Source organism: Pan troglodytes, chromosome 11 (genome assembly GCF_028858775.2).
Source record: "Pan troglodytes isolate AG18354 chromosome 11, NHGRI_mPanTro3-v2.0_pri, whole genome shotgun sequence".
Lineage (NCBI taxonomy): Eukaryota > Metazoa > Chordata > Mammalia > Primates > Hominidae > Pan > Pan troglodytes.
The window spans coordinates 109,390,436-109,404,615 of record NC_072409.2 but is presented as its reverse complement, the minus strand read 5'-3'; the positions used below and the strand labels follow the sequence as shown (position 1 = coordinate 109,404,615).

The 14,180-nt window shown below is 43.7% G+C and overlaps 1 protein-coding gene across 3 annotated transcripts in view; it reads right to left on the bottom strand.

The window, feature by feature from the left end:
• Positions 1–666: 666 nt before the first annotated feature.
• The window catches only part of GLDC (glycine decarboxylase), a 108,752-nt gene continuing 95,238 nt past the window's right edge, over positions 667–14,180 (bottom strand). For 2 of the 3 annotated variants that reach the window (XM_001143144.8, XM_054658664.2), the window contains 4 exons: positions 8,257–8,352; positions 4,252–4,424; positions 2,895–2,975; positions 667–1,357 (listed from right to left, as the gene is read on the bottom strand). In XM_001143144.8, coding sequence (XP_001143144.1) covers positions 1,214–1,357; positions 2,895–2,975; positions 4,252–4,424; positions 8,257–8,352 — 494 coding nt within the window. In that variant the 3' untranslated portion in view covers positions 667–1,213. Of the gene's footprint in view, positions 1,358–2,894; positions 2,976–4,251; positions 4,425–8,256; positions 8,353–10,829; positions 11,872–14,180 lie in introns of all 3 variants that reach the window. The other variant, XR_010148783.1, reaches the window with a different exon arrangement.

Sequence of the window (14,180 nt, the reverse complement as noted above, 5' to 3'; positions counted from 1 at the left end):
TGGAGTGCAGTGGTGCAATCTCAGCTCACTGCAACCTCTGCCTCCCAGGTTCAAGCAATTCTCCCACCTCGGCCTCCCAAGTAGCTGGGACTACAGGTATGCACCACCATGCCCAGCTAATTTTTTGTATTTTTAGTAGAGATGGGGTTTCACCATGTCGGCCAGGCTGGTCTCCAACTCCTGACCTCAGGTGATCGTCCTGCCTCAGCCTCCCAAAGTGCTGGGATTACAGGCATGAGCCACCGCGCCTGGCCTTTGCTCTTCCCTTTTAATCCTAACTAGAATGGGTATGTGATGCCTGGAAATGCAACAGCCTTCTTGAGACCATGCGGATGAAAACTTTATGCAAAGGAAGGCAGAGCGGGAAAACTGAAGGAGCACCAGTGCTTGGCTTATTACCTCTGGACTTAAATGAGAAAAGATAAATTGCTATTTGATTGAACTTCCATAGCTGGAGTACAGTTACATGCACTCTAACTCAGTTCCAACAAAAAGGGTCAAAGTGGTTTTCACTGTTGACCAAGACAACTGTTTCTTCAGCCAGTCGAAGGCAAAACTGATGATGTAACAATGGCTATTGGGTTGGGTGTTCTCATTGCCCTTCAGCTCCCACTGAATCTAGGGTGTAATGGTGGTAAAACTATAAAGTACACCAAGAGAAAGGCATTCTTCCAATCAAAATGCTTTTATTAGAATACTAATGCAGATTTAAAAAAAAACCTCACACAGAAAAAGAGGAAAACACTCAGAAATGTGATTACAGATTAGGCATATTAGAGGAAAAGTGAGTTCTTCAGGGTATACAAAATGTAAACATTTGCCCTGGGATTTCCCACAGATGGCACAGTCCACATGGACTCTTTTGGAACAAAAAAATGTCTATTAAGTCTCCAGGATAGCCTCTATGACATCTGCAAACTTGCCACATTAAAAGTTAAAGTTCCTAAAACTTTCTACGCAAAACACAAAATGGCTCCCAATCCAGGCAGCTGGCACATGTGGAAGCAGAATACCAAAGCAAATCCGTCTTCCAACCATCAGCTTCGACTCCTTCCAGCTACTGTATTTACATTTACCTTGACAGAGATTACAGAGATATACACATTATATAAAACTCCTACTTGAGGCTGGGGTGGGAGATGAAATCTTTCTTGCTTATCAAATGCTCTAGGGAGAGGCATCAAATCAGTCCTTTAAACTTAGGGAGACAGGACTAAGAGGACGCCCTCTTTTGTTCAGAAAATGGAGACTCATAAACTTCCATGGGTGGGCAGGTACAAACCAGGTGCTGATCTCCATATATGTCATCAATCCGGGCAATCGTTGGCCAGAATTTGTTCTCTGGTTTCACGAAGGGCTGCAAAGGACAGAAGATGGAAATGCTCTGAGATGTTCTGAGAGGTTTCTCTTAGAGAAAAGGAGGTGGCAATGCTAGTCCCACAACCTATGACACCATCAGCCCAGCAAATATTCTGAGAACCTAAAATCCAACCCTACATTACCATTTAAAAAAAAGAGGCACTTCCCAGGAGGCGTGTCCCTGATCACCACCCCTGTTAAGCATCCCTATGTGCTGTTGATATCTGGACCAGTTTATAGCAAAGTTGTGTTTGAAAGACTTCAACTGCTTAAAGAAGACTTTGGAATCTATGTTTATCTGCCCATTATATCCTTTAGTTTGGATATTTAGCTGACCTTCTCTTTTAACATAGGTCTAATTTATTTGCCACGTCATTTTCCATACAATTCAGTTGATTTAAAAGTTAATTTCTCGGCTGGACGCAGTGGCTCGAGCCTTTAATCCCAGCACTTTGGGAGGCCAAGGCAGGCAGATCAGCTGAGGTCAGAGGTTCGAGACCAGCCTGATCGACATGGAGAAACCCCATCTCTACTAAAAATGCAAAATTAGCCAGGCATGGTGGCACATGCCTGTAATCCCAGTTACTTGGGAGGCTAAGGTAGGAGAATCGCTTTAACCTGGGAGGCAGAGGTTGTGGTGAGCCGAGATTGTGCCATTGCACTCCAGCCTGGACAACAAGAGTAAAACTCTATCTCAAAAAAGAAAAAAAAAAAAAGTTAATTTCTCATGCTGTGTATTAAAATAAAAATTTGAACGATTAAAAAAAAAGCATCAGCTGGGGGCGATGGCTCACGCCTGTAATCCCAGCACTTTGGGAGGCCGGGGTGGGTGGATCACGAGTTCAGGAGATCAAGACCTTCCTGGCTAACACAGTGAAACCCCGTCTCTACTAAAAATACAAAAAATTACCCGGGCATGGTGGCAGGCGCCTGTAGTCCCAGCGGGAGGCTGAGGTAGGAGAATGGCATGAACCCAGGATCATGCCACTGCACTCCAGCCTGGGCAACAGAGCGAGACTCCGTCTCAAAAAAAAAAAGAAAAAAAAGCATCATTTTGTTTCCTCTCCTCTCCAATGAATACAGGATTTACCATTCTCATTATGTTTTTATACTATTACTGCACAGATCCATAAACAGCACATAGCATAATTTGGCACATTTTTAGCCTTCTCCCTACCTCACTCAAACAGACTACACAGAACCTTCTCCATAGAAGAATCAGAAAGGAAAGGAAGGTTGCATTGGGCGCCATCTCCCTGTCCCACAGTGGAGGGAAACACATTGGTCCACTGGGCAGGACTCGTATTCAGTTTTCCCCCACTCTGTTCCCTATGGGTTCCCAGATCTGTGGTTGATACTGTGTGACCTCGCCTCTGAAAGCCAATTTCTTTGCTCCTCATTCCTCTTCAAGACCCTTATTTCACAAGGTGCCCCACATATGGTTTCTGTAATCATGAGGCTAAGAGCGTACACCCCTCAGGATAGGAGCTGGCCCGTGCCTTCCCAGCTGGCACATTCAGATTCAGAGAACTTACGAGTGGGAATGCTGCCACCTCTCTGGAATAAGGCCGGTCCCAGTGGGAAGATGTAACGCAGGTCAGGGAGTGTGGAGACATCTGAGACAGAGACACGGACAGAGGAGGGGTCAGAGCAATACACTCTCTTCTCCTCCCACCCTGCACCTCAACCGTCAATCTTCTGACAGGAGCCCAGGCAGAGAAAGCTGTTGTTTTCTTTCAATTTAGGGGGGTACAATGTGATTTGTAATTGTGAAATATTTTAAATATCAGAACGTTATGGTAATAATCATCACATCTACCACCCAGCAAAGTCTAATGAGCATTCTGTCATATTTGCTTCATCTTTTAGAAAAAATTACCTACACGTTTGGTGCTGCCTGTATATCCCCGTCCCAGTGCTAACCACTCTTCTGAATTTGGTGTTTACCATTCTCATCATGCTTTTATACTATTACTGCATATGTTAATAAACTGCATATAGCATAATTTGGCTCATTTTAAAATCTGATATCATCATATGAGTGGTATTATCCACTTGTATTATAACTCACTATTATGCTCTTTGAAATGTTTATTGCCATTTAAAAAAATAGCCTAAATCCTGAAAGAAGCCAGGTGTCTTCAGAGAGAAAAGAGTAATAAACGGTGGTAAGCATAATCATCTTGTATGCCTCCATGACTCTGTGAACTCACCTCTAGAGAGGTGCCTGCCTTCTGCAAGTCACTGGTCCCTGCCCTCTCCTACAGGTAGGCAGTTTGGGAACCTGCCCCAGCTGCTGCAGTCATATCAGACTTGTTCTCTGGCTTATAGCCATGAAGACACAACCACAGCCTTCATGGTATTCTCCACTCCTGATCTTCCAGCTTAATATCTGGACTAACAAGAAACTTAGGACTCTGACCAGATGTAAAATTAACATGTTTTGGAAGCGGCAGAGTAATGCCCAACCAACTTTTCCCCAACATGGGGCATAAACATTGTAACATCCAGTCCAAATGTCAATCCAGTTTTCTCAGAGATAACTGCTCTAATATAAGAATGTGTGCTTGTACAGACTTTGTGATGTGAATGTGTAAATTTTATTTATGCCATAATCTCACTACAGTACATCAAACAGAGATGCAGAATGTTACAAATTCTCCAACTAGACAGCTGTGGACAGCTTCCACAACTACATCATCCTTGAGTAACTGCTATGCTGTTCAAGACGATGGAAACTTCAAAGTAACAACTGCATCTTCCCAGAAGAATTACCTTATTCTAGGGAAGAGTATCATCCTCAGCTGAGAGTTCGGGAGTTGCTGGTACACTGTCCAGACATCATTTTCTAGTTTAAGGAACATTTCAAGCAATGTTCCAGGGCCTACGCACCTTCAGCGGATTGACCCTGGGGTCGACGCGGCCCTCCTCAATGTCAGCAATTTCCTGCCGAATGCTGATCATGGCATCACAGAATCTGTCCAGCTCTGCCTTGTCCTCCGACTCAGTGGGCTCCACCATGAGGGTCCCTGCCACAGGCCAGGACATGGTAGGGGCGTGAAATCCTGCAAAGGGAGACAGGAGAACTTGCCTCACTGAAGGTCAGTGGCCTACCCAGTTTGGAAGAAAAGTTCGTATCCCTTCTTATATTTTATCCTAAGAAAATCATCAGATACATTTGCAAATGTATGTATTTGGGGACTCATCTCAGTGCTGTTTATAGAAGAAAAATTTAGGGAACAACCTAATATCCAACAACGGGGGATCAGATAAGCAAATTTTACAGAGCACCTATACAGTAAATAGACAACCATTCAAAAGTACGTAAATGTGTTAAACTGGCTAAACATGCAAAAATATGAAGTGAAAAAAGCAAGCCACATAATGATATCCCATTTCTATATATAAATAAAAGGACAAAGTACTTATATAGCATATGTGTATTTTATGAGGGAAGATGCCTTGAAGAAAACATAAAATGTTAACTCTAAATATGGCCAGAAAGTGAGACTGGGATTTGTATTTCACTTCGATTGTATTTTAGAATCTTTCAGTAATTATCATGTATTACGTGCAATTAAGAGAAATAAAAATATTATAGCTTATCAAAAGTTAAATAATGAGATAACAAGCGTTAAAGACTCTGGAGCAAATCTTATCGTCCCCATTTTGTATGATAAGGAAACTGAAGTTTGGCCAGTATGTGGAAAGCCTTTGCCTTTACATTGAAGACAGGCTCAGTGTGTTTCTGTTTCCAACAGTTTTCACATGTAAGGCAGTGCAACAAGATACGTAGTCAAGAGATAGATTTCCAGGACAAAAATCAAAAACAACATTTTCCATTTCTTGTATTTTTTCTATAAAGCATTTTTTTTTTTTTTTTTTTTTTTTTTTTTTTTTTTTTGGAGACAGGGTCTTGCTGTATCGCTCAGGCTAGAGTGCACTGGCACACTCACGGCTCACTGCAGCCTCAACCTCCTGGGCTCAAGTGATCCTCCCACCTAAGCCTTCCAAGTAGCTGAGACTACAGGTGCACGCCACCATGCCCAGCTAATTTTGTTGTTGTTGCATAGACAGAGTTTCACCATGTTGTCCAGGCTACCGAGCTCAAGCGATCTGCCTGTCTCTGCCTCCCAATATGCAGAAATAACAGGCATGAGTCACCACACCAGGCCTATGAAACTTTTAAAAGCTGAAGAACAACTTCCAGGTTGATACACCTCTGAACTAATCTTGCCCCAATGTGCAGTGGTTCTCAAATTCTGATGAGCATCATTATTACGTGGAGTACTTTAAAGTCACATCTGCATGATTTCAAACATTTCTCTACCAACATTTTATTTAAAAATGTTCAGGCCAGGCGCTGTGGCTCACACACCTATAATCCCAGCACTTTGGGAGGCCAAGGCCAGTGGATTGCTTAAGCCCAGGAGTTTGAGACCTGCCTGGGCAACATGGCAAAACCCCGTCTCTACAAAAAATACAAAAATTAGCTGGGTGTGGTGGTATGTGCCTGTAGTCCCAGCTACTTAGAAAGCTGAGGTGGGAGGATCACTTGAATCCAGGAGGTGAGCCTGCAGTAAGTCAAGATCACAACACTGCACTCCAGCCTGGGTGACAGAGTAAGACCTTGTCTCCATTAAAAAAAAACCACTAACATCCAGATGAGTTGAAAGGACTGTAGGTGAGCACCCATATACCCACCACCTAGATTCTACAATGCTGTTGTTTGCTTTATCACATCTACTCATCCAGCCATCCCTCTTACTTTCTGATGCATTTCAAAGTACACTGCAGTCATTAGTACACTTCACTCTTAAACCCTTCAGCATATATATCATGACTAGAATTCAGTATCTGTTCACATATTTTTGTGATAAAACTTACAGTGAAATGCACAAATCCTAACTGTACCATTTAATGAGTTTTGGTAAATGTATACACCTTTGTCACTCAAACCAGACAGGGATTTTTTTTTTTAAGAGAACAAGCTGATTACCTATCACGTCTGCCCTTAATTCCATGTGTGAGCAAATTCACTCCAACATATCCTGCTGTAGTGGTCCCCATATTTTGAACCACCTGAGAAGTTCTTGCAAAAAAAATTCCTGCATCTGGACCCTGATTCAGGAAGTCCAAGGTAGGGTCCAAAAATCTATGAGTCATAAAACATGCCAGGTGATTCTGATAATTGGTCTGCTAATTAGCCTGGAACTGCTGGGTAAGGCAGTATGCCCCAAAATTGCCTGAAAAGACTCATACAGAAGCTGCGTGTTAAATACACAGATTACTCTTCCTTAAAAATTCACATTCAGCAGTTATGCTTAAGACCTGGAAACTGTGTTGTCATGTTCATTGTTTTTTGACTTAGCTATTCATTTGGTCTCTCATTTATTAACACTATGTGTTGAGTGCCTGCTATGTGCCAGGCACCTGGACAATTCTGGGCTTTTGGACAAGTGTGGAAACGGTTCTATCAATCTTCAAAACAACATTGAGGTCAGGAGACAACATGATTCAGAAACACTGGGTGGTAACTTCAGTTACCACCTCCCTGTGAGCCCCTCCTCTCTCTCCTTGCAAATGCTGTTGCAGTTAGATGTGTGAAGTAGGCAAGGCATCCACAAAGTGAGTGTGTTTTCCTGAGTCGGCCATTACCCAGTCGCTAGCCGGGAGGCTGTCAGGGGAAAGGAGTTCTACTGTCAGGTTACAAGAGTTGCCAAGCAGAGATCTTGAGGATGGGATTGGTAATTTCATTAATGAAGCCTTTCTCTGGCTTTCCCATCTATTATCAGTGTAACTGCATAATAAGATCATTCATTCAAGAGAGGAGTGAGTCACACACATGGGATTCCCATTATGATGCAGTAGTGAAACTATTAAATTTAAAAGATTTTTTCTTTTTTTCCCAAAACAAGTCATTAAAACTCAGATAGGACTCCATATCCATTGAATGGCAATGTTCTCCCCAACTTAGCCTTTCTGAGAATCAAAAGATCCTTGATATTATTATCATTTTCATATTATTATAATAGTAATATTGGCTGGGCGTGCTGGCTCACACCTGTAATCCCAGCACTTTCGGAGGCCGAGGTGGGTGGATTGCCTGAGCTCAGGAGACTGAGACCAGCCTGGCCAACATGGTGAAACCCCATCTCTACTAAAAATATAAAAAAATAGCTGGGTATGGTGGTGTGCACCTGTAGTCCCAGCTATGTGGGAGGCTGAGGCATGAGAATCACTTGAACCCAGGAGGTGGAGGTTGCAGTGAGCTGAGATCACATCACTGCACTCCAGCCTGGGTGACAAAGTGAGACTCTGTCTCCCCAACCCCCAAAAAAGTAATATGGTCTTAATATTATAATATTAATAACATTGTTCACTAGGAAAATGTAGTGAGCTGAGCTGAATGAACACCCACTAATGCACAGGTAAAGTGTCCGTGTCTTTCAAAATGCTTCAAAGAAAGTTGCATTTTCTTTGTGAAAACTACTACACTTATTTCTTCATTTCTAGAAGCAGCTGAAACAGCTATGCCATGACAGAGGTGGCTATAAAACTCCAATGCCATTTGTCTCTACCACTTCGATGGGTTACTTGCTCTGTCTCCTTTACCACTACACTCACTGCAACTCAAAGGGGTTTTAATTTTAATCTTAAACACTTTTCTTGGCTGTTAATGGATTCAAGATGCATATTTTAATATCTTCTGAAGGGCAGGACCAGTGCAGTCATAAGGAAACTTTTTTCTCTATTATTTTGGAGGTTGCCAAGAACCCTGAGCTCCCCATTTATCCCCCAGATCAGTTTACTGTGGTGCCTGCATTTTCCATTTGTGCTTTAGGAAGTGGTCCACAGCCAGCATGGGCGGCGGCATGAATGTCAAAAGCCACTTACCATAATCCTGGAGTCTCTTGGCCACATCCACAGCCTCAATATTTGCAGATTTTTTGAAGGGTCTCGTGTCCAAAATAAATTCATGACCCACATAACCTGTTCAGGAAAGTTGTTTCAGCCCAAGATTAGCATCAGCTTATTGTTTTACCCAAACAAATGAATAAGTAATTTAATGAATAAGTGCATCAGCTTTTTATGTGTTGATCAGCAAGGACCAAGAAGCCATGGGCACTGGGTAAGTTTATTATTGGCAATAAAGGTTTCATTTAGTCTTATTACAAATAAAAATGTTTAGCACACTGTGCCGATGTGTCTTATCTTCAGCTCACTACACACCTGTGAACCTGATTATGGCTAATGGCAGGTGGGGGGCATTACTGAACATATGACCGGAGGTGTCTGGGGATGAGATTATTTCTATTCTGCGGACATAAAATCTACTTGCAACAGTTAAATGTGTTGTATAGTCCTGATCCTTTTATACAAAATATTTCTAGAGCCATTGACACTTTTCAGCAACTTTACCCTTAACATCAAATAATTACTTTTCCGTATATATAGGTATGGATATATTAAACATATATCCATAAGACACATATAGAATTTTATGTTTCTTTGAAGGACCTTTTGATGTTTTGGTTTCAGGCTGCAAACAAAGACTTAGAAATACGCGACGTCAAACAATATACCGTAAGTAACAAGGAGTTAATGAGGCCAAAGTCTGTGCGACCCAGTTCACTTTGTTCTACCAATGACATATCCCTTATTTGAAATTACAGATCTTTATTTGAGCCTCATGTGGGCACCCAAAAGTTTTGGATTTTCAGGCCAGGCACAGTGACTCATGCTGGTAATCCCAGCACTTTGGGAGGCTGAGGTGGGCAGATCGTTTTAGATCAGGAGTTCCAGACCAGCCAGGGCAACATGGCAAAACCCTATCCCTACTAAAAATAGAATCAGCTGAGCCTGGGAAGTCGAGGCTGCAGTGAGCCGCGATCACACGACTGCACTCCAGCCTGGGTAATAGGGGCAAGACCCTGTCTCAAAAAAATAAATACAAATTTTTAGAAAAAGTTTTAGATTTTCAGATTAGGGATATTCGACCTGTAGTTCATAAACAGGCTTCTTCTCTAGGTCCAGGCTGCCAGTAGCTCCCCAGAATGAGCTACTGACCACACAACCATCATCAGGAATAAACCATTAAGTCAGCGTTTTAATAAATAGACCAATATTCCTCCGGGGCTTCCCAAATTCCACGGTCCACCAACTGATGAATTTCCTTCCAGGAAAGTATCTACTCATGAGATAATGATGTACTCCTTCTTCTTAACCCACTTTCCTCACTCTCAGCAAAAATGAATCCACTTACAGAGACTCAGAGCAAGCATAACTTCTCAAGCCTGTGAAGAATAGCTCCAGTAATTAATAGCCCCTGAAGACAGTCTACGAACTGCTGTGCTTCTTATAGAATGAATAAACATGAAAGAGGTGGAGCTGGGCTCATTGGCTCACACCTGTAGTCCCAGAACGTTGGGAGGCTGAGGCAGGCAAATCACTTGAGGTCAGGAGTTCAAAACCAGCCTGGCCGACATGGTGAAACCCTGTCTCTACGAAAAAAAAAATTACAAAAATTAGCCAGGTGTAGGGGCAGGTGCCTGTAGTTCCAGCTACTCGGGAGACTGAGTGAGAGAATTGCTTGAACCTGGAAGGTGGTGGTTGCAGTGAGCCGAGATGGCACCACTGCACTCCAGCCTGGGAGACAAAGCGAGATTTCATCTCAAAAAAAAGAAGTGGTTTTGTTTGAAAATAAAACTATAAAGAGCGTTAAGACTCTGAATATACTGAAACTGCATATTTTTAAACCACGCTTGAAGAAAAAAAAAAAAAACTTCAAAAACATTGAAATAGGGGCCAGGCGCGGTGGCTCAAGCCTGTAATCCCAGCACTTTGCGAGGCCGAGGCGGGCGGATCACGAGGTCCAGAGATCAAGACCATCCTGGCCAACGTGGTGAAACCCCATCTCTACTAAAAATACAAAAATTAGCTGGGCGTGGTGGCGCATGCCTGTAGTCCCAGCTACTTGGGAGGCTTAGACAGGAGAATTGCTTGAACCCAGGAGTCGGAGGTTGCAGTGAGCCAAGATCATGCCACTGCACTCCAGCCTGGCGACAGAGCAAGACTCTGTCTCCAGGAAAAAAGAAACTGAGACATGGTTGAGTGCTCCGTCACTCAGGCTGGAGTGCAGTAGTGCCATCACAGCTCACTGCAGCCTTGACCTCCTGGGCCCAAGCAATCCTCTCAGTTCAGCCTCCTGAGAGTAGCTGGGACTACAGGTGTGCACCACATGCCCAGCTAATTTTTGTATTTTTTGTAGAGATGGGGTCTCACTATGGCTAGGCTGGTCTCAAACTCCTGGGCTCAAGTGATCCCCCTACCTCAGCCTCCCAAAGTGCTGGGATTACAGGCCATGAGGGAGTGCGCCCAGCCAAAACATGCTTTCTAACAATGATGGGGAATAAATTGTAAGGAGTATGATTCAAAAGCAGAAAATTCAGCAGGGCATGGTAGCTCACACTTGTAATCCCAGCATTTCAGGAGACCGAGGCAGGAAGATCGCTTGAGCTCAGGAGTTTGAGACCAGCCTGGGCAGCATAGTGAGAGCTTGTTTCTAAAAAAAAAACCAAAAAATTAGCTAGGTGCAGTTGTGCCTGCCTGTAGCACCAGCTACGTGTAAGGCTGAGGTGGGAGAATCATTTGAGCCCAGGAGGTCAAGGCTGCAGTGAGCCGAGATCACATCACTGCATTCCAGCCTGGGTGACGGAGTGAGACCTTTTCTCAAAAAAAAAAAAAAAAAAAAAGAGGTAGAAAATCCTATTCATGGGTAGGTAAACATAGGAAAAAAATGCTGAAACAGAATAGTAAGTGGAATGTTCAAGGGGAAAATCATTAGACTAAGTTTTTATCAACTATTAATACCAGGACTCTTAAATGCTCAGCTGAGGATTGCTTGAGCTTGGGAGTTGGAGACCAGCCTGGGCAACAAAGCAAGACCCTATCCTACAAAATATTTAAAAATTAGCCAGGTGTGTGGCAGACATCTGTAGTTCCAGCTACTTGGGAGGCTGAGGTGGGAGAATCGCTTGATCCCAGGAGGTTGAGGCTGCAGTGAGCTATGATAATGTGACTGTACTCCAGCCTGGGTAATAAAGCAAGACCGTCTCTTAAACAAAACAAAATGCCCTGATTGTGACAGTGATTGGAGGACGAAGGCTAATAGGCTAATGGAAGCTCACTGCTCGGAATGACACCAGACAGCAGGGAGGGGAGGAGGGGAGGGACACAGTGGGGGAGGAGGCACTCTTGCTGGCAGCGCAAGAGGAGAGTCTTCCAAGCAGAGGCTCAGTAACAGCTGAAAGGCACCAGCAAGCCAAGCCCAGCGCAGCACTGCTAGTACTACAGTGCCATCTGAAGAGGCCGCCACCATAGCCAAGAGGTTTACGAAGAGCTCCATTTTCTAAATGACGTTCAGATGTCAGTTTCTAAATCCATACTCTGCTGCGTTCAAATAGAAACTGCAGTGGAATTCCAGCATCTCTCTCCATCTCTATGTGAGCCCTGAAAGGGATGAAATTTCAACTTGGTGGCTGTCAGAAGCCAGATCCTAAGATGTTCTTTGCAGCTTTTAGGGCACACAAACCTGCTATAGGGCAATGTTGGGGCGATATCAAGTGGAAACTGAATAAACCACTCAGCACCAGCTTTTCGTGTTAACAGAGTAGGTGTTTCTGCTGGACCTAACAGTGACTACAGCTGAGAAGGTACCACGTGAAAGGGGCAAGGAGGACAGGAGGGGGTGGGATGAAGGAAAAGCAAGGTAAACGTTGGGTGGCTATCTAAGTGGGAACCACCGCCCCCATATGTTCATTGTCTTCTGAGGGTAAGAACAATATGGGAGTGTGCTGTGAAAAAATAGGGCTTCTCAAAACCCTCCTTGAGAGAAGGGACCAGACCTTACTTATCCCCCATCCTCAAGGTGGCTGCCGAGGAATAAATGAACTCACTGGGTAACTACTCTGGAAAGCTCTGCTGGGCAATCAATGCTTGGTCAAGCCTTTTAGCTGAAATCCACAGAACATGACTAACAGAATCAAACCTCCTGGCTGTTTCCCTGTAGTTCAAGCGAGAATGAGGTTTCCCTGAGAATGAGGTCAGGTAAGTGGGACTGAGCAGGGTCACTTGTGAGCCAAGGATGTGAGGGCCCAGCCCGAGGCCCCTGCCCACCCATACAGCAAGGGCCACCTGGAAACCTCTGCAGGGACAGGTATTTGCAGGCAAAGTTGCTGTTTGTCTGATGGAAAAAAAAAGGCAGATGACCTGAGGTCAAGATTTCAAGATAAGCCTGGCCAACATGGCGAAACCTCGTCTATACTGAAAATACAAAAATCAGCCGAGTGCAGTGGCGGGCACCTGTAATCATAGTGGGAGGCTGAGGCAGGAGAATTGCTTGAGCCAGGGAGGTGGGGGTTGCAGTGAGCCGAGATTGCACCACTGGACTCTAGCCTGGGTGACAGAGCAAGACTGTCTCAAAAAAATAAAAATAAAAAAAAAAATAAAGGACAGGCATATAAGAAATTAAAACATAAAGAAAACATTGGGATACTAACAAAGTCATCTCCTCCTACTAATGGGAACTCCATTCAGATCAAACCTTTGCCTCCTACAAAAGTAGACAGCTGTGGATTTTTGCAATTCTTCCTTTAAAATGTATCAACTTGCCGGGGCAATGGCTCACACCTGTAATCCCAGCACTTTGGGAGGCCAAGGTGGGCGGATCACCTGAGGTCGGTAGTTTGAGACCAGCCTGACCAACAAGGAGAAACACTGTCTCTACTAAAAATACAAAGTTAGCCAGGCATGGTGGTGCATGCCTGTAATCCCAGCTACTCAGGAGGCTGAGGTGGGAGAATCGCTTGAACCCAGGAGGCAGAGGTTGAGGTGAGCTGAGATTGCGCCATTGCAATCCAGTCTGGGCAACAAGAGCGAAACTCTGTCTCAAAAAAAAGAAAAAAAAAAAGTATCATCTTACCTGAGGTAATTCCTTTCTTTCCTCATTCTAGCAGAATACAGGCATGCATCACTTAATGAAGGGAATAAGTTCTGAGAAGTGCATTGTGAGATGACTTTGTCACTGTGCAAACAGCATGGTGTACTTACATAAACTAGTTGGTAAAGTCTACTATATATACCTAGGCTACATGGTACAGCCTCTTGCTCCTACTGTACTGAATACTGTAGGCAATTGTAACACAATGGTCCGAATCTGTGTATCTAAACATATCTCAACATAGAAAAGACAGAGCAAAAATACAACATAAAACATAAAAAATGGTACATCTGTGTAGGGCACTTACCATGAATGGAGCCTGCAGGACTGAAGTTGCTCTGGATGAGTCAGTGAGTGAGTGGTGAGTGAACGGGAAGGTCTAGGACATTCCTGTATACTACCATAGACTTTGTGAACGCTGTACACTTAGGCTATATTAATTTATTTTTAAAAACTTTTTTCTTCAATAATAAATTAACCTTAGCTTACTGTAACTTTTTTATTTTTGAGACAGAGTCTCAATCTGTTGCCCAGGCTGGAGTGCAGTGGCGCAATCTCGGCTCACTGCAGCCTCCTATTCCTGGGTTCAAGCGATTATTATGCCTCAGCCTTCCGAGTAGCTGGGATTACAGATGCCCGCCACCATGCCTGGCTAATTTTTGTATTTTTAGTAGAGACGGGGTTTCACCATGTTGGCCTGGCTGGTCTCGAACTCCTGAGTTCAAGTGATCTGCCCGCCTCAGCCTCCCAAAGTGCTGGGATTATAGGCGTGAGCCACCATGCCCGGCATACTGTAACTTTTTTACTTTATAAACTAAAT